Source organism: Solea senegalensis, linkage group LG7 (assembly GCF_019176455.1).
Source record: "Solea senegalensis isolate Sse05_10M linkage group LG7, IFAPA_SoseM_1, whole genome shotgun sequence".
NCBI lineage: Eukaryota > Metazoa > Chordata > Actinopteri > Pleuronectiformes > Soleidae > Solea > Solea senegalensis.
The window spans coordinates 24,531,190-24,557,194 of record NC_058027.1 but is presented as its reverse complement, the minus strand read 5'-3'; the positions used below and the strand labels follow the sequence as shown (position 1 = coordinate 24,557,194).

The window sequence follows — 26,005 nt, the reverse complement described above, 5'->3', positions numbered from 1 at the left end:
TCTACCTTATTCTTGTTCAAACCCCTGAAAATATTACAAGTTGTAGTATGAAAGTTCTACGCGGGTGGAAGTGGTGCCCACTGGTCATCCACTTTCACCTCACTGTGACTGACAGCTCGAGCCTTCAGACAGACAAACAAAGTGCCTTGTTTTGTCACGGCTCTGGAAATCAAGAGCATCAGACCACAGAGGGAGGTGGGTGGTGGGGGAGTAGGGGAGGGGTGGGGGGAAAGAGTGAAATATCGGGAGCAGGAAGTCCTCTCACAGGCAAACAACACTGAGTTATTGACAAAAGATGAGGAAACAGAAGCGGGACAATAGCAGCTTATATGAGGAAACTGGTCGAACATAGGCTTGAGCAGCAGCTCACTGGACCACCAAGCAGTAAATAAGCAATTCTAAGCAAATTTACATTGAACACACACAGCCATAATAATAATAACCCAGCAACTCATTGAACAAAATATTCTTGGAGAGGCTGACCAATAATAATACTGACTTAATCGGGCAGTGGCTTTTGCAGAAAGACTTAAAAAAAAGTATTTGTACAGCAATACAATCTGCTTTATCATCGAAATGTAAATTGTACATGAAAAACTCACTTTTAGGGCTTTAACACCTGCACTGCTGGTGTGTCCCTGTGAACTGTTCCGCCATCAGTGGTCAATGTAAGCTCTAGACAAGAGAAAGAAGGACGGATTATGTACCAGCGAAAGTCACAATACGAAATGAACAAATGCACCAGTGTCTGGAAAAGTCTAGATGTTTGGAGGCGATCTGTGCTTTCACTGAAATCTGGAAGGATTAACAGAAGTCTTGATTAGTTCAATCTGCCATGCTACCACTATCATGCTTGAATAGTGTCCACCATTGATGGCATTGGGCGGTGGAACTTTGTTGGTTGGCTGTGGTGCTGAACTGGAGTAGCCTATAAAAGTGCCTATACTTACTGGTTTGAAGGCACTTTTTGTGTAATTTCACATTGTTGTGAAATAAATGTCCACTTGTGAAGAAGACTGCTATTGTGCTGAACAATGTAATGTGCATTGGCAAATACATTGTAATCACAAAATATGACGTCTAATCTTCTATCTAAAGTCACTTTCTGAACACATTCTATTTCACTGGCTAATTTGTTGCTTGTAACACTGATTTTGAAGAGAAACATGTTTTTATCTGCATAAAATAATGTATATCTGGCTCTATTGCAGCAAAGGAAATATTCTAAATCAAATGAGAATATGTTGGAGCGACGGACAACAACATCGCTTTATTGATAAAAACAGAACTGTCACCACCGCGGCCAAGTCGTAGTGGGAGAGGTAACGCCGAGCTCTTGCTGCAAGCTGTGTATTAATGAGACATCACTCCATCAGAGATGTCCCGTTATGACAACTACCAGAGGCGTTTTTGTTTGTTTGTGTGTACAGCATGTGCGCATGTGTGTGTGTGTACCGAAAACATTGAATTATTCACATTTCTAGGCTTCTTTCTTTGAAAATATAGAACCTTAAGTACATTTGTCATGATAGAAATGTCAACATTAATGCACACAGAAAGACAGGAACAATCATCACACACTTCGGTGACAGATGACACATGAAGACATGTGTCCTACATGGACAGAACTATCAGCTGTGTACGGTTGAGCGAGAGGACTAACATTGTATGTCCTGTGTGTGGTAAATCATAACAGAAGTATAGTCAATATGGGAATTAACCAACTACACAGGTCTCGGAAGCCTCGCGTGAGGTGCCATAACCCTCTGAATGAATTATTCTTACAGTACCGGGGTGGACCGTCCGTGCATCTCTCCTTAGAGCAAGAGTTTTGCATTTACAAGTCACCGTGTGTGCGTGAGTGTGTGTCTTAACCAGCTGTATGTATAGCAGCTTTTTGCGTGTCTAAGAGTGGTATGGTATAAAAAGAAACCCCAAGGCTCATAAAATATAAAACGCAGACCATCTTGTAGATTTACCGATTGGAAACATTGGCACACCACTGGTATGCTATTATGCTTTTAAGTGGAGACTTCTGGTGATTGCCCTTTAGACGGTTTGACTCGTCAGCTACACAACCTGTCTGTTGCATCTGTCAAATTCACCCTAGTGTTAGTGTTAAGAGATCTTATAAACACAAGTTTGGTGCAGAATGATTTATCAAAATACAGTTTTATGAGAACAATGATCTGAATTGCACTTGGTTACATTAATGCACACCTGCTGTTTGATCATGTTTTTGTATGTTATGATTTTTAAATTCAAGATACATGTGATGAAAATGTGTCTTTTCTGTTCATTTGTTCATCTGTAAATATGCCACAGTGTTGACTTTGTCTTGCTTAATGAGTCAAAAACTTTGCAAATCTGGGTCATGTATTTGAAATCGGTGTCATTGATTAATGTTGATAATTAATAACATTCATAATAATAATATACTTTTCCAACTAAATACATCTAATTGCATCATTGCAGCTTTTAAAATCGCAACACAATGTGTCGGTGAAGTCACTGAATCTACTTTGACACCAAAAAACTTGACTGTATTCTGAATAAGATATTATTCGATAATGATGATGTTTTTGCTTAACAGCCCATTTTCATTCCTGTTTACATGTTAAAGAGCATTAGTTTGATTATGACTTACGTCCAATCTGATTAAGTTGTAAACATGCCATAATCTGACTATTATGGAGAGATGGATAGATGAATGGATGGATAGTTAGATAGTTTCTTTCTTAACCCTTTCATCTTGGTAATTATGTAGACAGGAATCTTGGGTTAAGAGAGAGAGAATGCACGTCACAATACTATGATTTAATTACTATATGATTCTGTTAATTAAGATCAGTAGTCAGATTATTGTTGTCCACATAAACATGGGTCAGTCTCCTTCATTTGCTTATCCCTCTCTCCAGAGGCTCCAGACATCCACGAACCATCTGCTCGCTCTCTCTCTCTCTGCATTTTCACCAAGAACTCATCTCATCATATATCAACAGAACAAATGCAGCATCGTCCATGACAAAATGGATTCCCCCAAATTGACCAAACTTGAGTGATAATCAAGTCCCTCAGCACATACAGTAACTGTTGTTTTGCACTGCTGCAGATATTGCCCCCCTCGTCTGTTGCTCTCTCTGTTCGAGTCCAAACGATTTCAACAAAGTGAAAACAGCGACATAAAAACAAACAAAAAAACCTCCCCAAGTTCAGGCACGCACAGCCAAACCTGACAGTCTAATTAGTTTTAAAAGTAATTGCTCGAAATGATTAGTTGAGTTGGGCCACCTTCCCCTGTGACCTCTGAATTGGAAATATAATTGCGGCAGACAGTAATTGGCTCGCCGTGGACTGTTGGTTATTGTAGTCTGTTGTGGCCGCCTGCATCATTACTGAGGCTCGGACGCGGTTCAGCTTTTGAACTACAGTGACCGAGGAGGAACACACACACACACACACACAATGCTCTGCTTCCCCATTGCCACTTAGGCCCATGCCTCCCTCTCAGGATCTAAGTTGTTTTCCATCCTGACCTCTCTTTTTCATTTCTTTCTTTCTCTCTCTCTCTTCCCTCGCTTTGCCCCTGTTTTCCTGTACCTTAGGGGGAAATAGTCCACTTATTGACAGAGAGGAGAATCATCAGCTTGCACTGTAGTCGAGGGGAGAGAGCGTGGAGTGGGAGGAAGCAGAGAGAAACGATTGTAGAGCAATAAGAGGCAGGACTTGGTTTAGTGTCATCAGTTCTGAGGCGGTGAAATACTTGAAGAAATCGCAGCACAGAAAAGTTGAGAGCAGTTCTGTCAATCACGTGAGCCTCCTTTTTTTAAAATGTGCCATCTATGTGTGTGTGTCACTGTCTGTGTGTTTCTCTCTCCGTTATTGCCCGGATCAGTGTGTGTCTGTTTATGTTTGTTGTGCAGAGTTTCTGTTGCTAAATTGTCTGGAAGCTGATCAGCCCCCATCAGTAAACCAGGCAGAAAGAGCAACAGATCCCACTACAGGATCCAGGACATGCCAGGGGGACCACACACACACACACACACACAATTTGTACCTTACTTTTCTCCGACTCACAAAGCAGGCTGACTAATTGACAGACCGTCAGAGGCGGAAAGCAGCGCATGCTTGGGTTTTTCCACTGCAATGCAGCCATTGGACTTTTTGATCATGCTAGTGACACAAACCGTGACGTTTGCCTTATTAACGTGAGGTGACAAACACGTTTTTTTTAAAAACTGAGTGACGCGATGAAGCCTGAACACCCGACCTCCCTCCCCCACCTCGCGTCCCGCTCTTCATCAAGCACAGAAAACACAAACAGGAAAGAGGGCACTCCGAACAACAAATGTGTGTGTGTGCCAATTACTATCTCTCTATTAAGCAAAGGGAGGGGGATATAGGTCAGGCCTGTCAGACTAAGGATGCTGTCCTCTTCCCCCCCTTCCTCCCTCCCCCTTACTGCATCACTCTTTGCCTGAGGATAGAGCTCGCATAGCTTTCCATTAGGACCCTCTCTGAGTGTACTGTATGTACAGAAGATGTCCCACTCCCTGCACACACACATAATGCCACACGCACACCATTGAAGGGGAGAGTCACTAAAAGTGATAACTGCCATTGGGAGGTGGGAGGTGGGGGGGGGGACACCAGGTCCAACAGCGTAAACTTCAGTGTTGACTTTAAAAACACCACCAAGTACTACTTTTGGAAGTTCCTCTTACTTCTTTAATGGAGTTTTTAAACTTCTAAACAGTCTCTGTGTTCATTTTTCCTCCCTTTTCCCTCTTTGATAAGTGGACTGTGAGTATTGACAGGCTGGTGTGTGTGTGATCATCACAACAAACTGACAGTAGGGAGCTCGATAGCCGCCCTGCCCAGCCTCCATTACCATCTGTCTAGTATGGATCTCTGGAGGCCGATGCCTGTTGGTGTGTGTGTGTGTGTGTGTGGGAGATGTACACACACATCACAGGCCTCAAGGGCCCAGCAGAACAGAGTTGGAGGAGGTGTATCTAACTCCAAGTGAAGCTGTTCACTCATCTTCACACACACACAGACAAAGTGGGACTGTATCCCCACTCTTTCTCATGCTGTCTTCCTCTCCCTCACACACACGCATATACAGACTGATCAAACGGGACTGTGATGTCTTAATTAAGAAGTACTAACAGGCTTGATTAAAAGGAACAAATGAAAGGATCCATCGATGAAAGGAGCAATTCCCTCATCAGCTAACAGCAACACAAGTGGATATGGGACGAGGAGGGAGCGTAGAGGAGAAATGAAGGAGGGAATGGCGACGCAGTAGAACAGACGTATGCAAAAGAGAAAAGGAGATTTGAAGTCACGCACCAGTGTGACTGAGACCTCGTTCAAGTTAAAGTCTGTGTAGGTTGTCATCAGTGACCTCCTCGTGGTGGTGTTTTCTCCAGGATTGAGGTATTTTCGTTTGCAGACAGAGATGCTTGGCTGTCTGTCAGTGTATCGCTGCAGCATCTGACCCGAGTTTACTTGTGGGTCGCCTTCCTTATACCATGGACATGAAAATAAACAAACCACACCATTACCACTGACGGATGTCTCTCTCTCTCGCACACACACACACACACACACACAGTCTCTCGCTCCTATTTCACGTGTCTCTGCACTTTTAAAGGATTCAATTAACCTTAAATGGACCAAGGAATCAGATTCTGCCAGTCTTTCCCGTCTTTTGCCACATATTCAACTCCTCCAGTTCCCTCCTCATGTTCCACCCGGTCTGACAGTTTCATTTTCCTCCTGTTTAACTCCTTCACTTTGCTTGTACACCTGTTTTAGAGAATACAGAAAGCACCGTGTGGCACAAATACTAATAACCACAGCCGTCATGATTTGTATTACTCGTGTAAATAACAATAATAATAATAACATATAACATCATTCATTAAATGCTAATCCTTTGAGGGTTATGGGGCAGCTTTGGGGTATCAATTTTGTCAAAAAACAAGGGAATATACATGTACAGGTTTGTTTTGGTCACCACTTCTTAATAATAGTCAACTTTGTGTAGATAGAATATTCTATCATCATTACCATCATAAAAAATACTCAAAATGCTATAAAAAGTGAAGGTCCAAACCGGACACTAATGTAGCTAATAACTTTCATCCTACCAATAATAACAGTTGTTTAAATAAAAATAAATTCTTTCTGAAAATCCTAAATATCAAAGACAAAGCTGTACATAAAATGTCACTTGAGTCGGTCGAGGCTGCACACAACGTCTGTATCCTTCTCCTTGTCTCTGCTGAAGGCAGAATAATAGCTGAATCTGACCTGAGATTGAACTGTCAGCACTTGAGGTGCATTGTGGGTAAGGGAGGTTATGAGTCCTGCAAGGGGAAGAAAAAAGAAGAAAAGAACATATTGTGTAAAAAATTCAACATGCCTGGTTGTCCTGCATCAACTCTGAATAGTAATATTTGACATTAAGAGAGTTTTTTAATGCAAAAGTTAAACAATTTGCATTATTATAATTTCTTTGTGATGTGACAATATGACATATTAACCATATTTACCACAGCTTTAACTCATATTAAACCAGCCTTGTATAAAATACCAGAAAATGACTTTGTTAGAAGTAAATGTCATTTTTTTATACTATTACTTTTGACATTTACTGCATCGAAGTATCAAAAATAATTTTCTGATATAAAATGTACTTAAGTTTTAGAAGTAAAAGTATTAAAAAAAAGGGAGGAGTTAGGAATGAGCCATCGTAACTCGGTGGTAGGGCATGTTGTCTTTCAACTGGAAGGCTGTGTGTTCAATTCCTGGCTCTGCTCATCTATATGTGTCCTTGAGCAAGACACTTAACCCCATGTTGAAGTGTGTGAATGGCAAAACTGTAATGTAAAGCAGGTCATCAAGACTAGAAAAGCTCTATATAAATACAGACCATGACCAACTCTTCTTCTACTGATTGTATTTGGTAGTAACGAGTAACAAAGATAGTTAGAGGAAAGGTAGTGGCGTAAAAGTTGCTCGAAATATAAATAGTAAAGTACAAATATGTGAATTTTGTACTCAAGTACAGTAACAAAGTATTTTCACTTTGTTACATTACAACACTGTTTTAAACAATTTCAATCAATTTCAAGACCCATGCCCAAGTGACACTGGACATTGATACAGCTGAATACTATAAGAACCATCCCATAACAGGCACACCTGAGCCTTGCTGACATCACAGCCTGTCTCTGTGCTGCTGCATAGCTCAGCACAGCTGTCTAATGTCCCCGTCATCTGATCTCCACCCCCCACCCTCAGCCTTGTGCCCACTCAGCATGATAATGATATACACCTCTGCCCAGTCATCTTTTTCAAACTCAACACAACTCAGAACGATGACAGCAAAGCCAACAGACGAGATGCACGGAGTGTATCAATGGTAGGAAGGAGTACATTTAAATGACCAGTAAAGTCGTCCAACCACCAGGGTGGGAGATACAGTATAGCAACCAGTGCTGCCCTCTATGTGGCAGAATCTTAAAAGAGGCACGGAAAGGACATGTCAGCATTTCCAGCCGAACACTGGCAGAGTGTTGACACACAACAGATGAATATTAAACCTTGAGAAACAAAGATGTGCTTGAAGGAAAAAAACAAACACACACAATCTTGAGAGTTCCTCCTCCCCAGCAGGCACAATCACACTCAGGCAGATAATCCAGTGTCACAGGGAGCCTTGTCTCTGACCCTCTGGCCCCTTCCAGACAGAGGAAGCAGCTGGACAGGGACCCACGGCTGCCTGGAACTCACTTCCCCTTGGGGAGCTCGACTGAGAAGAGTCCCTCTCTGCCTCGGAGAATGACCAGCTGAGCTTCTGCAGCGCAGTATGTGAATGTGCAGCAGAACGACTCTTTGTGTGAGAGACTGTGAGTGAACTGATGGAAATATCAACTCATAACAAGCTTTGTTTTTTTTCCCCTTATACCTTCTGTTCACAGGCAGAGACTAAATCAATTATTTGTGCATCAGTCTTGTACAGATTTGGTGATTACGTTGGATATAAAACAATGACATGTGGCTTTTTTTCCCCCATTCATCTTCACTCTAACACCTAAACATGATTTCCTAAAACTTCATTGTCTTGGATAACCTGGTCAATTTACTCAACTACACTTTTTATTCACTAGTTTTGCCAGATAATTGCTTCATGATCACTGAAACTCAAAAAAGGCACTATATTTGGTCCTGTGTGTGAAACACAAACACACACACGCACAGTATTCAGCGGTGGGCGAGGCCCGTGCTTAAGTGCTTATAAATATTGCATGGTAAAATGGGAAACGTTAACATTTTTTCAATTGCCCTGGCAGTGTAATGAAATATTTAACATTAAGAGAGCTTTTGTTTTTCACCTTAATACATAAAAGGAACCGTAAACAGAACATTAATAGCATCTTTTTTGAGGGAATGAGGTGTTTTGTTTTTTTTGCTGGACTCAAAGTTATACTTGTTTGTAACGCGCATACAAACAACCTACAAACATGTGATTTTAGGAGCATTTCAGAACCAATTGATTTATTAACTTGAAATGTAATTATTTGCTTTTAAATGAGTACGATTCCCAGCGCACACCTTGTGCATCTCATCCTTGCCTCTGCCCACGCTCTGCTGTTAGCAGCTCCACAGAGACGCAGCTTTACTTGCTTCTCACGGCTACACACCTCGAGCTCCACAAGTCATGGTCAGTTATAAAGCGATAAAATGACAAGCGGTGCAAAATATCTCCCCAAAAGACCTGAATAAATATCAATTTTATTTAAAAAGGATTGAAAAAAGGTAAACATACAGTATAAACGATGTGTATGAGTCAGTCCGAGTCTTTCTGACTTTTAGTAATCCGTCTGCTGGGGCTTTCATTGAGGGTCCCAAAACTATGTGGTGGCCAGAGCTGCAAAGGACACAGGGCACAGAGAAACAATGGGTTAAAAGAGATAAGACCCAAAATAAAGCACTTCCAACCATCATCCACAACACATAATCTCACTTCTTAGACACATTTGGATAATACAGATCTTGTTATTTCATCAGCTGTCGCAATAGGGCCTCCAGTGGAGTGTCGCTGTCCAATCAGATGGACAGAAGGTTGGCTGACCTGTTTCCAGGGTCGTGGTTGCTATGACATCCAGGGACATGACAACACAGCTGAATGGAAAGCTAGACAATATGCTGTCCAGGCTTTGGTCAATCAGACACAGTTGCTTTGAACTTCCAACTGACTCATACATTGCATTGTGCATCTTAAAATGGACATACTGAACTTTATTGTCATTGTACAAGACGACAAACGTAGCGGCGGACCCAAGACACACAATAAGCACAAGACCTACCAATGAGGTACTTGTAAAAGAGAGTGGGGGTTGACACCCACACTACTTACAGCACAGGATTGCTAATTGCACTGAACAATAGAATTGATTTTCACTAATATTTGTTTTGATGCTTCTGAACTGCTTTCCTGAGGGCAGCAGAACAAGAGAATTAATGAAAACTGTCCTTACTGCTTGAAATTAAAATACTTGACTATACACAGTCAAGGGCTGAACGATTTTGATTAAATATCTCATTGTGACTATTTTGACATTCGCAAAATCAGAGGGAACGGTCATTCTTACATCATTGTTCTCATTTTCATTCGAAAAAACACATTTAAAAGTATTACTGTGTGATATTTGTGCAGATTGTAAGGAACAAAGATGTTCTCTTCGGTCTGTGTCGAGGTCCATACAATAATTAATCTAAATTGACATTTTGACACACATTTTGGCTTTAAGGACTATTTGCCGCCTCCTGCGATTTGAAAATTGCAGTATGCCGTATTGCGATTTCAATAAAGTTTCGATGAATTGTTCAGCCCTTACAAACACACACACACACATACACAAGCATCTCCCCCGTTACCTTTAAGCAAACACGGCCTCTGATGAGGGCATAGGGAATTGGGCCATAGTTCCGTGAGTCAGTGGAATTCCTAAGATTATCCCCTTCCAACCATACATGGCCTTTTGGAACCTAAAAATATCACACAGAAAAAACTGTGAAAATTGGGATTCTTACATTCAAACAACAAAAATACACAACTGTTTTATTTAAATTGAACTATGTGGTAAAAACATATCATGACCCCACCCCTAATGCCCAACGACCCTCCCTCCCTCCATCCTTAGCCAATCTTAACGTCAAAGCTGCCTGTCCCTCTTTAACCCTGTACTGCCTCAGAAGAGGGGTCATGGGTAACGGGCAGGGTCGGGAGGGATTTAGAAGAACTTCAAACGGGGTCATTAGGCTGTTGGCTGAGATCTGCGCCCCTCTTACCCAGGGAGGGCAAAGCGAGAGAGGGGCCTGAGATAGCTGGGCAGAGAGAAAGAGAGGGAGAGATGGAGAGAGGAAAGAGGGAGAAAAAGAGGGCTAAGCTGCGGCTAGCAGCAGCGTCCAAGGGTCTCCACCGTAGTCCGACCTGCCAGTGGGGCAGTCATCCAAGCGGGCTCTAATTCACAGTGACACCAATTATGATTAATCTCATCACTTTAGGAGAGTAGGCTTGTCAAGGCCCTAATTAAGTGCGCTGTCCCCCCTATATGTGCAGACAGGATCAACAACACATTATATTGTCATAATGGGCATCACAGTCCACGAGTCTATTTTTGTGTTGCCCAACTTTTTAACGGCAAAAGTCCATCTGAAGGAAGGAGAACAACACGAGTAAAGAAATGGAGCATTGTCCGCACCAAGGTGACGTCACGCCAGCCACGTCCTCGCTTGGGCACACACTCCTCACTCCTCATCACCTGGCACTCTGTTTACAGTTTTGTTTTTTTGTCCGACTGCGGGATGCTTGCATTTCATTCCATATTCCATAATTGAGACAGATGACGTGACATAATCATGAGGCAGTGACATGTTGACCTAACACGGGGTATACAACTCGGTAAATAACGACAACACAAATGAATATCATTAAAGGAGTCATCTGAGAACCATATGTCAGCATGCTGGATTCCCACCATTACACCTCATTAACATGGTAACATATGCTGGCTCCCAAGCACAGGAAGAAGAAACACCACCGTTTGTCATCTGTCAAGCCGGAACCCTCTGTTTATCCTCGTCTTTCTTCAAAAAGCAACATTATACTCCTCCGAGACAGAAGTTTGATTAAGAAATGTCCAAAAGTGTTGGTTAGGAATTTGCTAAATCCCTTGCTGAACTGAAGGTCTTAACATACAGATAATTTTCATAGCCACTGTCGACATCACTTCACATCCCTTCAATCACAATCCAGCCTAAATTGGGTCACTCAACCAGATTGACACTGGGTGAGAATCACAGGGTAACTCACATAATACATGGCCAACAATAAGTGAAGAATCTAACATGTAGCTAAAAATTTTAAATGCAGGATTTGTGTCCACCATTATACCACTTCCATAGTCTGTTAACTTCCATTTAGAGTAGCCTCATTCCTATGATAAGCACCACCATGATGAATCAGATTTGGTGTGAAAATCTGTATATTATTAAACCCGTCACCTTGATTTTATTTATATTCTGTCCCCTTCCGGAGTGCCACAAATCAAATGAGCCTCAGAAGATAAGACTTTAAGATAGAAAAAAATATAAAATAAAAGTTAGAACTGCTGTACTGTGACTAACAAAAGGATAACGTTGCAAAAGTTGCAGGAATGTGAACAAGGGGAAAAACATAATAGTGCTGTTTCGAGTGCATAAAGCTATGATTACCAACACCTAGGAGGTTGTTTTCTTTCAGTGCTTGTTTGTTTTCTTAATTTATCCATCTTCCAATGGCATTACGCAATAACTACTGAAGCAATCATGTTGGAACTTGGTGAGAGGGTGAGGCATGGGCCGATACAGGAAATGTTTTGTTTCATTTGTTGTTAGCAAGAAGGAAACTTTACATACAGGGTTCCCACGGGTCCTTGAAAAGGTTTGAAAACTGAACATTTACATGGGTCATGGAAAGTACTTGAATTTTATGCAAGAAAGTCATTGATATTTAGGTAAATGTCTCCCTTTTTTGTTACGACGCCACCTACTGTTTCATGTGAACCTGCATAGCTTGATGTGCGTAGGTGACTAGGTCTACGCAGACCAATCGTTACTACTAGTGTTGTGGACACTGTCTCTCTCCACCGCTGACGTGAGATTCCACGCAGAACAATGGGTGAGTAATGCAAAGCAAGAGAGAGCAAATGATGATTAGGAAATGCAAATTCCAAGATCTGTGGCTCACCAAAGAAAATTACAAAGACCAACTTGAAACAACTTCCCAAGGACAATCTTGTCCAGATGCAGAGCGTGCTGCAAATCAATAAAAGTGACGACGCCACGGGCGAAGCGGCTCTTACAAGTTGCCCTCGGATCTTAAACGGCATCAGCGCATTCAGTCCTTGAATTTTAGGGAATTGGTCCTTGATGTCAGCTAAGGTGTGGGGATCCCTGTACCTAAATTCAATCATTTTTATCTTAATTTTCATGACTTTCTGATAGTGATCCATATTCGGGTGTGGGCCAGTCATGTGTGAATCGCAATGAGAGGTTTCACAGTCAACAAGGTGGCAAGGATGAAAAATTGAGTCATTCGTCTTTTTATCATGCATATTAACTTGCATCGTTAAAAAGTGGACCAGATTATGTTTCAGGAAAAACAGATTCCTTAAGATCCATGTTGGAGTACCAGTGTTTATTCATGGAGTCACTTTAATCCACCCTGCTGACAGCTATGGTGTGATGGATGGCAGACATTACACCCGTCCTGTGGATGTAGGCCACATTGACGCGAGGCATTGTGTACCTGTCAGAAACTTGTCAAGGAGAGCTGAAAGTAGAGCTCTACGGTGTGGTGTTGAACAACCACACCATTACAGTATTCATTATGTTAACATGATTGAGGTGGCAAATTAAGTTCAGCTTAAATACATACAGGCTTATCAAGCTCATCTTTCACCGCACTGATCTCATCTCCGCTGCAAAGAACAGAACATCTCTCTCTCTCTCTCTCGTTGTATCTCTCCTTCTGCTATAATTTTAGGGATCACGTGTCAATGTTTTGACACGAAAGCTCAGACACAGAAATGATTCCTAAAAGGTGACAAGGCAATTAGTCTCCAGCTAGATCTCTCAGGATGAGAGGACCTGCCACTCTGTCAGGACAACAGCAACAACAAGAAAAGGAGAGGTGATGACAAGGTCTAACACCACTTTCCAAAATTCATCTTTACATGTCCACCCATAATGCCTCACACCGCCCTAATAGTTGCACACAAACACATATATATCCAGTGGGAGGAAGGAAATCTCCCGAGGGAAGGCCAAACATTTATGTGAGCAGTGGGTATTTTCTCAGTTACCTCAGACGCTGTCACATTAAGCAACTGATTTTTGCCTCCGGGTGTTAAAAAATTAGCACGACAAAGCAGATGTAGGGAATAAAGAAAATGCTTTGTGACAATCGGCTTTATAAATGATACATCCTCTTTCAGTTTCTACCTTTTCTTTTGACAAACAAATTGGCTAGTGATGTTGGAGGTCTGCTGTACAAATATTGACTCTATGTCCACACCACCTGAAAAGATTTATTTGAACAATTTAATAGAACAAAATATGAAGGGTTGTAACCCTTTCAAAATATACAGTTCAACTTTAAAATGACACCAGTTGTACTTCAGAGTTCCTAAAAAGCTAATTTACAACACCTGCCCTTGTGAGGCTTTTAAAATGTTAATAAAATGGTAACTTTAGTTGTGTTTGTTGTGACAGGAAGTGGGTGAGAGAACAATGTTACTTCACTTTTAACCTTGATTTAACACCTTTCATGTTTTGTCATTAAACAAACCAATCCATAAATCATTCAGATAAGGCAACTTAGTTTAAAATGTGACTACAGCTAAAGAGCTAAAGGATCACACTGTGAAAGAATATCCCAAATAAATGTTGATACAGAAGCCTAAGTCTGGCAGATCTTCACCTGGTGGTGAAGAAAAAACAACTTAGGTTTGAATCTGTAACTACAACCTGGGATCGCGTCATTGTCTCCTTTTACAAGCCCTGTACTCTGAATATGGAGGTGAAGCTAGCAAGAGAGGAAACCGCTTTATTTCTCCATTTCATTTGCTGAATGACACTTACAGTTGTGGCCTTCTTGTGCTATGTTCCACTGAACCCATTCAACTGTCTGCGTCGTCTATAAAATACGCCATAAATTCAAAAAAAAAAAAGAAAACATGCAAAATAAACACAACCTCTGGGTTTGCAGACGTATGTACACACTCCTATACCCGCGCGCGCACACACACTCTCACACATACACCTCCGCCCACCCATCAGTCTGTTCATTCGGGTGGCACTAACTCTAACAGGCTTCAGAGAGATTGCAGGCCTGAGCTGTGGGCGTTGGGGAGAGTAGTAATAGAAAAGCAATGACAGTGGTTTCGGCAGCAGAACCCCTGCTCACTCTCTGGTTTTATCACTGTTCTGAGGAAATATAGGTGTTGTCAAAAGCTGATATTTTGACCAATGACACAAAATGGATGTGTGCAGTCTGAAATGTAAACAACGATGCCAGTCTATAGACTGTGTGGTGCAAACACAAAGAAAATCAAAGATAAAGATGTTGTTTTTTGCATTATGCACGTTGACGTTGTCTGTCATTTTATGCTGAAACAAAGTGCTTTGCTATAAATGTGTTCTTGCTTCACTCTATTTCCCCAACATCTTTTTTTTTTAACGTTTTCTCTTTCATAGAAAAGAGTTTTTGTCTTGCAGTTGTGAAACTGACACTTACCTGTAAAGAAGGTGATCACAGGACGTACAAGAAAAGACAAATACGGGCTTGTATGATGTGAACATAAAATATACTCACATATGAGTGGGTCTTGAAAAAATCTGATGGAGAACTTGTGCAGACTTTATCTCCCTCCAAACCAATTACCCTTTTACAAATGTTCATATTTGGGTCATATGGACTCTTCGCAATGACTATATCTCCCCTAAAAAGGAAAAAAAAAACAGATTTAGTGACAACTCATGATAAATGCATTCAACGTCAAGTGAAAAATTACAATTAAGGGATTTCAGTACTGCTAAAGAAATTATTTAAAAAGAAAAGGTCATTGAAAAAACAACAACAGTATAACAAGCCTGCTTCATATAGTGGGTAGTGACTGTATTATAGACAAAAACAGTTGTACAATTATGCCACAAATATTTCAGATAATCTAAAATGTAAATTATGAAATCAGATATGTACGATGTATCCACAGACTGGAACCCACGTTTGTATTTTGCAAAGGTGACGACTCATCCGCTCAGAAAAGACAATGTCATGGCTGACAATTGTAGGCTCCATTGATGGACCAGAGCACTGAAGCAAAAGTAAAAAAAAAAAAACAGAATTATTTCTTGTGAATGAATTCATGAAACACCATTTACGAGAAAAGAAAAAAATAGTCAGTCTTTCAGGACTGACCTTTTTTTTCTGGGGTAGGGAAGTTACGCAAGTTGTTGGTGTTATGGATCTTGTTGTATTCTACACGTAGATAATAAACCTTTCTATTAATTCTATTCAGTAATCCCATGATAACTTTTCAGCACAGTGTTAATCAAGGGATTTGAGAGAGAGAACTAAACTTCTGCACCTCCTTTAGACTCTGTTTGCAGCCTTGGGCAAATCTGGCCTGTAACAGGAGCCTTTTTACAAATCACTCGGGAGTTCAGTGAGAGGGCAAGACTACGGCAGCTGCACGTACATGTCCCTTTGCTGGAAAGATTCAGAATTAGACAACTGCCTACACTGCGAAGCAACTAACGTGTCGAGAATTGAGTGTGTGCATGATCATCTGGTAGGAGGGCACAGAGATCTAACTCAAAAATAAACACATTTTCTAAAAATCCTGCCTACCCCAGCTTTAATTCTCTAATAGTATCAATACCCACCACCACAAATTCTCCAATGTATTCAAAGGCACAATGTGCAATGCAGCCATACTGGACCGTGTAGCCCAGAAATCCTAAAGTCTTCCCCAGCAGTCTGCGGAACATCTTCACCTGTGACACAAAACACAACCACAAGTTATGGCTCAATGTAAAAATGCAGTGATGAAATTCTCTTTACATGCAGTGACCAGAGAATTATTCAGTGTCTGACACATATATGGTAGGGGTTATACGTCTCTACATGGATTTGTTAAAACAAAAGCAGTTTAGGGGTTTAATTGCTGAAAAGGTGTGGACAAAGGTTGTTACAGTTGGCATACTGCTAAAATGGCACATTCCCTGGTGTTTCATTCTCAAAAGGCTGAGCAGCCAGTTCACACCAGAAAACTGTGCTGAACTTTGATCCAGTGTAGGATGGACCAATCAACACCTTGAGCTAAGGTGACGGACAAACACAGGAGCTGTGACACATCCAGCCAAGCAGCTCTAGCTTGTTGGTCCCTGACACTGTGCTGCCTCTGATATGACCACAATTACTGGAACAGTTATCAACTTCTGTCAGCACCATAGAAACAGAGAGACGCCCCAGTGCCCCACCACCCACCCTGCAAACACTCTGGTCACACAAAAACACACACTCACACACACAGACTGTCCATGTGTCTTCTGGGCAAACATCCCATCCACACTCAGGTTATTGACTTTTACTCAACCTGTTAGATGGATGGAAGAAAGTGAGTCAATCTTTACAACGGCACAGTGTGTACGCAGGTGCGTCTGCACTCACACGTGTGCACACTGACACAACTGTATGTTTAGAAAAGCAAAGGTGCCACTTGGTTAGGGAGGTTAGACTGTGCTCTTCGTGCTGCTGTCCTGCCAGTCCACCAAAGGATAAATAAATCTTTTTCTGCATCTCCCCCATTCCTTCTGTCTCTATTTCTCTCTCCATGTCTTCCCTCCCTCCCAGGGTATTATTAACCAAAGCAAGCAGAGCGGAAACCAAAGCCCCAAATCCTCAGAGCTCTGGGAATGACTTCCCCAAGATGGACATGGATTAGACCCCCAATGTCTCCCTTGCCCCCCACTCTTTCTCCCCAGCTCCCCAACAGACCGGGTGTCAGGTGGCTCTCCCAAGCCCTACCAAAGGTGTTACCCCTAATCCCATTACCCCCCTCAACTCTCCTCGTCGTGCACACACACACAATGCTCTCTCATTCATGCCAGCTATATTCCACCTATTAAACCCTCTATCTATTCTGTCATCCCAAGCATGGTTTGTCTCTTTGGCCCATTCCACATCCTCTCTGATCCAAAAAAGACCAACGCCATCCTTTCACCTCCCTGTGTGCTGCTACTTCCCTCTTGTTCTGTGATCACCCCAGGCAACCCTCGGCTTTTTTTGTTACAGCTGTGAATGGCAGTAATATACTACATACACACATATATATGTATGTATGTATGTATGTATGTATGTATATATATATATATATACATATACATATATACATATATATACATATATACACACACACACATATATATATACATACATATATATATATACACACACACATATATATATATATATATATATATATATATATATATATATATATATATATATATATATATATATATATATACATAATATGATGTGACTTACTTAACATTAATTAGGGTTCTATGACAGGTTTAAGAGAGCCAGGGTGGTGCCATTGATGAACTGTGAGGGAAGGTCACACTAAAAACTTGACACTTTAACCCGTAGAAGGTGTTTGTTATTTTAAAACTGCATACACGGCACGCTTCCCGTATTTTCTGGATGTGTTCCAATAGCGTGATTGAGATAAGCATTACACCTCTGGCCGTATAATATGCATGTTGGGAAGCAAGAGTTCTTGAGGTTAATGTGAATCTCAGTTCTGCATTCAGGTATTTTTCTATCATTGTGAGTACTGAAATACACTCTTAGACCTGATCTCACAGGAATTTTCTTTTCTTTTTTTCTCTCTCATTCACAAAGCACAGTAGACAGCCTTCCTGTACAGCTGCCCTCATGTACCCGCCCTCCAAACACACACACTCGCACACACAATTCATCATAGGTAGGGATTAAGGGACTTTGCATAACAAGATCACACGGCCAGTGACTGATATCAAGAGAGTCCATATGCAGCCGCCTGGTTTTCTGAGGCACCCTCTGTCATTGATAGTGTGTGTCTGTGTGTGCGCGCATGTGGAGTGAATGTGCGCGGACAATAGCATTACCTATGTGTTTTAATAAAAAACAAAAAGGGGAAGGCTGCATGTGTGCTGCAGTGACTCCTGTGGGACTCAGAATGAGGTGGACATCGAGGGAGACCTGTGATTGAATCTCTGTGACCTCTCATTTTCACAAGCTAAGAATCAGGAAAGCCACTCTCTCTCTTGACCCCTAATACCCAGCATATGTGCGTCAGGGGAGACACCAGACATTAAATGGATGCTGCATTACAGCTGCAAATTAATACAAAGTATTTCCATTAATCCAGGATTACACACCAAACATGTTCATGGGAAAACAAAGAACGTCAGGGCAGCCCTTCTCTGCAGAACCATCTGTGGCCACTGGCTCCCGTGGTCACAGCACAGTGCAACAGTGGTGAAAAGAGGGAACCTCGAATAGCTGCTGATAGAAACACCTCATTGTGCTTTTGACTCTGTGATCCTCTTACAGAGGAGCAACCAGAAGCAAGTGCTTTTCATTGTGCCCACACAGCTATACAAACATTATGACACGGCAACAATAATGTATCTTGAGCGCCACTGTGGCTGTGACAAATCAAAGGGAAAGCCTTATATATATATCTAAAAGCAATGTTTCCAATGAAATGACCCCAATAAACTTATCTGCTATACATAGAAACTGTCTTGCAATTACAATGGAAGCAACTACATAGACACAAATGGTACATTATTTTAAGGTTATTAGTGACTCAATAACATTATCAATTCAGAAAGTTAATTAAACACATTTTCAACATAACTTATGCATTAGAAAAAAGTAAAAACAAGTTAAGAGAACATAGTTTGCTGAATTCAAAAGCAACCACAGCAGGCCTAAAAAAACAAAAAAAACAAAATAAATTGGGGGTCTATGTGAAAACGACACATTATTGAAAACATGAGGAAATATTCAAGAAGGATTTACTGCTACTGGTCTCAAGAGGTTTGAACCTGCCACCGGCTCAGTTGTGTTAATTGATATACATGGCCAGTCTATTAGAACCACAAAGAGAATTTCAATCCAAACAGCACACAAGGGCCTTGCAGTGGACTCCTTACACAACTAAATTAGGAAAACATGGGCTGAGCGAGAGCTACGCAACAGGGGGGCTAAGAGGCTTACAAGTCCCTTGTCAGATATTCTTCTTCTCCCTGAGGATCCCAGATGGAAGGGAGTCTGGAGGAGCAGGCAGCACCAGAGAGGGGATGAGTCCCACCTCTGATGTCTTCCTCTGGGCAGCAGAAGGCAGAGGAGGGTGGGGCATAGTCATGTTGCGCAGCGCTTGATTTGATCTTAATGTGAGTTTTATAAAGAAGGAGGTCTGGCAACCAGGGGGGTCTGTTTCAACTATCAGTCCAATCAGAGATAATCCTCCTGATTTAAACACAGACACCTGGCTGGATGGAGAGTGACAGATGTGAGCGTCTCAGTCAAAGAGTCCTATGTGAAGCCCCCGTTTCTTCTATAGGTCTGCCTTCTATCAGAAGCTTATTTGACACGACTGATCTCCATATTGCTCTTTTCATTGTTGCTCACAGCAACACAGCCGTGGAACAGCTGAGCGACGTTACTATTTGAGGAGCTGAGGGTTTAAACCTACAATCAATGGGTCAGCCAGTGCAAATAATAGCCAAGTGATATGAATACAACTGCTATGAACTGAAAGGAAGTGTGGGTTGACAGAGTCCCCAGCCAATTATACTGAATGGAAAAAAAAAGAAAAAAAGTCTTGTATTGTATTGACCACAAGTGAATGTGCGCCACTGGCCTGGCGCTGAAAGAATCGAAAGATCTTATCTGATGTTGTGTCAGTTTCACAAAGGAGCACGTGTTTTTGCTCCGGCCAGCTCATTATGAAGCCTCATAAACACTAAACGTCATCAGAAAGGCAAACCTTTGGAGCCCCTTGAGACTCGACAGGTGATATTAATCCGAGATATTTACATTTATTGTGTGCAAACACATTATTATTATCTTGTGTGGTCTATCCACAAAATTAAATACAATATGTATGATTATGTTATCATTAATTTACTACTGCCTGAAAACCACAGTTGTGTTACCTCAGAATGAGCCTTTTAAGTGGGTCCCGTCCCATGGAGCTCACAACGTTGTACCACCATGTTTGTATGTTGTACAATAGCTCAGAACTAACTACTCAGACATTGGCTCTAGGGATGCCCGTATATGTTTTTATGCTACTTAAATGTCACCACAGTTTCTCATGTACACTTGGATAGGGAGCATAAGGCAAAAGGCATTTATTTGGTTGCAACAAAATATTTTGCATATTTCTACACTACTATCTTTAGTGTAGTTATATCAAGTAATAATGTGTGCTTACAAGACACAGTATTTAAAGGAGCTGCATGTATAAAATGTACTGTATTCATTCATAAAGTAGTCATATACAATCAGAGATTGAGGAAACATGTTAAACTGAAATACTAGTTTTACTGACTACACTATCACAGTTTATTCACAATTTACAGCTAGCAAATTCAATTTATATACATGTTGTGGGAAAGGGGTAAAAGGGTCGCTCCTCCTTGTGTATCCGTCTGTCAGTTCATGTTCGAATCTCTGTGAAGAAGAAGAAGTGAATAATCTGCAATATTTTTACTTTGGACTGCAGTACCCGTTCTGGTTGCAGATCATACATATAGCCCCTTTAATGTGTAGAGATTTTGTTTTTCTTACAGTAGAAAGAAAATTTGTGATTTTTAAGAATGTGATTACATTTTATTCTCTGTGTATTATTTTCAAAGTCTGTTTTTTTTTCTCTCTCCAATAGTTCAAGCTAAATATAGTGTTCTATATTTCATTAGCCCTCACAGGAAAAATCACAGGAAACCAAAATAAAGTGATGTGAACAATATGATTTGTTGAATAAATGGAAAAAAAGTCAAATACTTTAGACCAAATTAGCTGTGTACAAAAACCTCTGCTTATTGTACTTACACCCTTAGTATATTACCTTTCAACGCTAACTAAACAAATAAAGAGGCAAGCTGATGATAATCTCGCCTCCTCCAGAAACAAGAGGTCTATGGCATTTTGCAGTTCTTCACTGATAGCGGAGTTAAACTGAACAAACAAAACAGTCTGACCAGGAAAGATCTGACATGTTATGACTGCTGCCATTATATTGCTCCATCAGATACAGTGACTGACAAAAACACTACGGGCAAAACATATATGAACAGATGACACATTGAAATGGAAGAAAATTATGTTATCGTTGTATAATTAGGCTTCTGTGTTTATTTCCATACTGCATTGTGGTTAGGGTTAAATTGGGATACAGGAGAATTAGGAAATAAAATGATGCCTGTCACTGTGGTAAGGATGTGAGTAAGGTCTCCACAGCAATGCACTCCTGCATCCTGCACGTTGCACTGCTGAAGCAGGCTCTGCTCCTTCTGAAATGCAGGTCAGTCAGCGCATCTTATTTGTCTCATTCATATAGGCTTACAACAATGCCCAGTGTTGTCAGTCATGATATATTCCCTTGGTCTCCTGTCACCACATATAAATCTCAACAGTTCTGTCAAAACAGCAGGACTGCCACTGCTAAGAGCATTTGTAAAATGAGCAGTTGGGCTATTGCCTCCTCTAAAGCTTTTACAGTATCCTGTGATCTTGTGCTGCCTCTGGCCTCTCTCTGCCACACAAAGCTTTTTATAGCTGTCTTAAGGATTACACTGAACGCTCATCAGTCAACCAGTATTAATAGTGGACATACAGTACAAAAGAAACAGGCTATGAGGGGGTTTCCGCAATCTGACATAACATTCAGAGGTCTCAAACATGAGAGTTTCCATTGTCAATATGCCTTTTTATAGCAGATATTATGAATTATAGGATAACACTCACTGTAAATGTAATAAAAATTATGTGAGTCAACATGCACAATACAACAACACAACAAACAAATCTGCAAAATGGCCAGCAATCACAATATAGTCTCTAATTTCAATAAATAATCTTGACTTTGATGTAAAGTAGGCTATCGATATTCTAGAGATTCTTGTTAATCATGTAGTTACACACAGCTAAAGTGATGTATATATAGAAATTGTTTGTGATATCAGGTGTGACCAGGTTGAAGAATAGTGCTCTCATCTTCACAGTATTCTGTATCTGACTTTTATACCTGATAAACTTCACTCACTGAATTTACGTTGTTACCAGTGTCCATTAAACACATTAAGCTGCTCTGTACTGCAGTTAATGACCTTTTAATTACATTACAACATACTACAACCTAACATCACCTAAGGACGTAGATTGCTATTTAAATATTACACAAACAAATAATAGAATAGAGAGGGTATAAACAATCAATACAGCCATTGTATTGTCACTAATAAACTGACACTTTTCTTATTAATGTTCGGAATTTAAACAGAAACTGAATCACGCTGTGGCAGCGTAATGCAGTTAAAAATCCACAGGCATCAGTGCGATTCCTGCATATTTAACACAACTTAACCCCATTCTCATGTGTGGTCTATGTGGTCCTTTATATCCAATTTAGAGACTTATTATTGTATGTTGACCCAGCATACTTTGTTCTATTGCCTTAATAGACATCACATTGTACATAAGTTTACCTGTAGCTGTTCTTTGAACCATTTTTTTAAAATAGTTTTTACCATGCGAGTGTAAACGTTTCATGAGTGTTGAATGTGTTACATTTATTGTTGTAGCTGTGTCAGAGAGCAATACAGCATAACTATCTGTCTGTCTGTCAGTCTATCTATCTATCTAGAATCGAATGTGGACTGTGGTCAATATATCCAGTCTTCATAAAACATCCTTGATAAAATAAAACACAAAATGCCACGCAAGAGCAAAACATTATATTCTGTAAAGTCAATGAATGAGCTATCAAGGTCGTAAGCTCAGAAACCAGTAGTTACGTGCAACTTTATCATCTAAAAGCTCATGTTTTAATGGCAAGCACACACACGCTCACTCTTCATGCGTAAAAAGCACAAAAAACGCACTTTTACTCACCTGTAAGTGTGTGATTCAAATATCTGACCATGCACTTCACATTACAAGTTGAACTTCCCTGTTTGACGGCTCATAATAGTGACACCGCAACAATCCTTGCTCTCATTGGTCAAGCCTTAGTAAAGGCGTTTCTGATTGGACGAGACACTCCAAAACATCCAGCAGCATCACCACGCTGCTAGCAGAATGGCTGCGCCTGTGGAGAGTGTGACCAAACATCCAGCTGAACGCTCGCCGTTCACCACCACGAGTTTTCAGAAGAAAACAAGGAGCAAGTTAATCTCCATACCTGGCACCAGACCTTCGGTTCAAAACGGACAGCTCTTAGTTTCCACCGGTGTCACCTCGCTCGACTTTCTGCTCGGTTAGTCTTGCTGTTGGGGGTTTAACGTTAGCACTAGCTACAATGCTAACAGCGTTTCTCTTCTAAGCAACATGTAAAAGCACTGGAATGACAGAATAGTGGTGTGATTCATTTCTCTAAAGGTGTAGAGGAAGTTTTGAGGTTGTCAGGGTTTGACACACATGTTAGCGTCATACACATCATCTGAATTGTGTTCTCATTATTGTAAACCACTGTCACTTAACATTGAAGCCCATTGAATAATATTCCCCTGCAAATATGTTTTTTTCCCCTTGTTACTGCATACATTTGCTCAATAAATTATCAGAGATGTACCAGCCTTGCAATATAAGGTTTATGTTTTAGCTGTCATTTTAGCCGTGTTTTTATCCAATCTTTTAGTCCAAGCACATTAAAATCCTTTCAGTATTGGACTTTTCAGCCATGTACAGTACTCCCCTGCACTGGCATGCAGGACTAAGGTCCAGGAACAATGTACAGAAAACCACAATGCTGTTGATAGACATTAAAAACTGGGTTAGTATTTGCTATTTTATCAGAAAGAGGTATCACCTGAAACAGCCAGTTTTCACTCTGACTTTTTTCACACAAATGAAAAAAGTTAATCAAAAAAAGATGAAATGGTTGTATTTAATTTTTAATGTGCTCTCTGTCATACACTAATTATTAGCATGGCTGGTCAAAATGTGTGTTAACAAAAGTCATATATATGATGAATACATAGTTGTGAAGATCAGGAGCAATAGATTGATACTGATCCAGAGAAAGATTGATACTTTAACTTGTGTTTGATCTATGACATTTTCTTCCTCTTTTTTTAATCCACTAACAGGTGGCGGGTTAGCGGTTGGAACAGTTCTTCTTATAGGTAAGATTCTCTTTTAAGTAAGCAAATATTGTCATTGTTTCATGTGATGTATTTATTTTTTGAAACAGGTTGTTGTTGTCAGAAAATAAGACAGTGATGGATTAGCATGATGATCAAATTGATCTGTTATCAACAATTGACCTTATTTTCAGCAGAAACGTATAGAGGTCTGCCATTATTTGTGTGAGAAACTTCCAGTTTGGCATTTCCAGTCAGTAGTTGTGTAGCTTTACACAGCTGCAAATAAGTCTAGTAATGTGTATGCACAAACTTTTTTCCTTCTCTAAAGAATAAGGAGTGTGGCTAAAAGGTTTAAATTTGAAGAAGCCACTGGTGTCCTTTTGTGTGTTCTGTTCACTTTGTTGAAAATAAACCTTCAGAAAGTCATCCAGTACCAGAGAGGTGGCTACACTGTGAATCACCAGTAAAACTTCCAAGGCAACATAAACAGATGCAGATCAATATAGGTCTATAGTTAATTAAAACCGGGTTATATTGCTGACTTTTTAAATTCATTACTTAATTTAAATAATTTTTTCCCACGCCGAGGAATATGTTATATGAGGCCATTTCCCCGTCCTGCAACTCCGTATTATTACATGGATGTGGAACTGACCTGCCATTTCCATTTGTCATGGATAGTTACAAGTATTTGCACCAGATTGTTAAGAAAGCACACTCGCTCTGCTCACAGAAACGTGAAGGAAACAACTACTGGAAGTGCCACACATTAACAGGAAGGTTTGGACCTTTAGTTACTTCTGCATTCAAAAATAAGCTCTATAGAGAGAGAGAGGGCCACACTGGCAAATTATTTCAGTCGTGTTTTGATGATTGTGAGGATTTTCTGATTTCCTTGCTCCTCTCTGAATATTCCTACCCCCCAAATTAGATTCAGCTGCCCATTTGGTTTGCTGCAGCTGAGAATATGTTCTGTTTTGGCTCAGTCTCTTTGTGTTGTGTGTGTTACTGTAAATAGAGAGATGACTTGAAGGTCACAAGTTAGAATCCCAGGTGTTCACACTTTTTCTGTGATCCCTAATTAACATGCTCCTCTGTGGACGTGTTGTTGAAGTTTTTGGAATAACATTCAAAGCAAATGGGCTTTCTACGGACATAAATGTCTCCCACTGTATTATTATTATTATTATTATTGTTGTTGTTATTATTATTATTATTATCATCATTCATCATAGGCTAGGCTATATGCACTGGGAGACAGTAAGGTTAAGGTAGTCTTGTTTCCCCTTGAAGCTGTAATTTGTGTGTAGCTAAGGCCTATACCAACTGATGATATTGCTTTGCCCTTTAATTCATCCCCCCAATCGATGCAGGAGTCAGTGATTACACACTAATGCGTTCTTCCCTTCCATTTTGTGAATCAATGTACGGTTGGTTTCATCTGGTAATGAGAGACACAGTAAAGGTGAAATGCGTGTGTGCGCTCTCTTGTGTTTCTCTCTGAAAAAAGTGT

The 26,005-nt window shown here is 40.6% G+C and overlaps 2 protein-coding genes across 3 annotated transcripts in view; one reads left to right on the top strand and one right to left on the bottom strand.

The window, feature by feature from the left end:
- Positions 1-656: 656 nt before the first annotated feature.
- immp1l (inner mitochondrial membrane peptidase subunit 1) lies at positions 657-23,364 on the bottom strand. 2 transcript variants are annotated; one of them, XM_044029636.1, is made up of 7 exons: positions 23,300-23,364; positions 16,009-16,119; positions 15,348-15,436; positions 14,936-15,062; positions 9,955-10,065; positions 8,843-8,944; positions 657-675 (listed from the first exon to the last, which is right to left on the bottom strand). In XM_044029636.1, exons 2-6 carry the CDS (start codon positions 16,111-16,113, stop codon positions 8,864-8,866), a joined length of 513 nt encoding a protein of 170 aa, XP_043885571.1. In that variant the 5' UTR covers positions 16,114-16,119; positions 23,300-23,364; the 3' UTR covers positions 657-675; positions 8,843-8,863. The 2 variants fall into 2 exon arrangements, with proteins under 2 accessions (XP_043885571.1, XP_043885572.1); XM_044029637.1 differs by lacking the exon at positions 657-675 and adding an exon at positions 7,432-7,920.
- An 86-nt stretch (positions 23,365-23,450) lies between these two features.
- The window catches only part of elp4 (elongator acetyltransferase complex subunit 4), a 50,356-nt gene continuing 47,801 nt past the window's right edge, over positions 23,451-26,005 (top strand). Inside the window, exons 1-2 of the mRNA XM_044030935.1 lie at positions 23,451-23,663; positions 24,496-24,531. Coding sequence (XP_043886870.1) covers positions 23,486-23,663; positions 24,496-24,531 — 214 coding nt within the window. The 5' untranslated portion in view covers positions 23,451-23,485. The remainder of the gene's footprint in view (positions 23,664-24,495; positions 24,532-26,005) is intronic.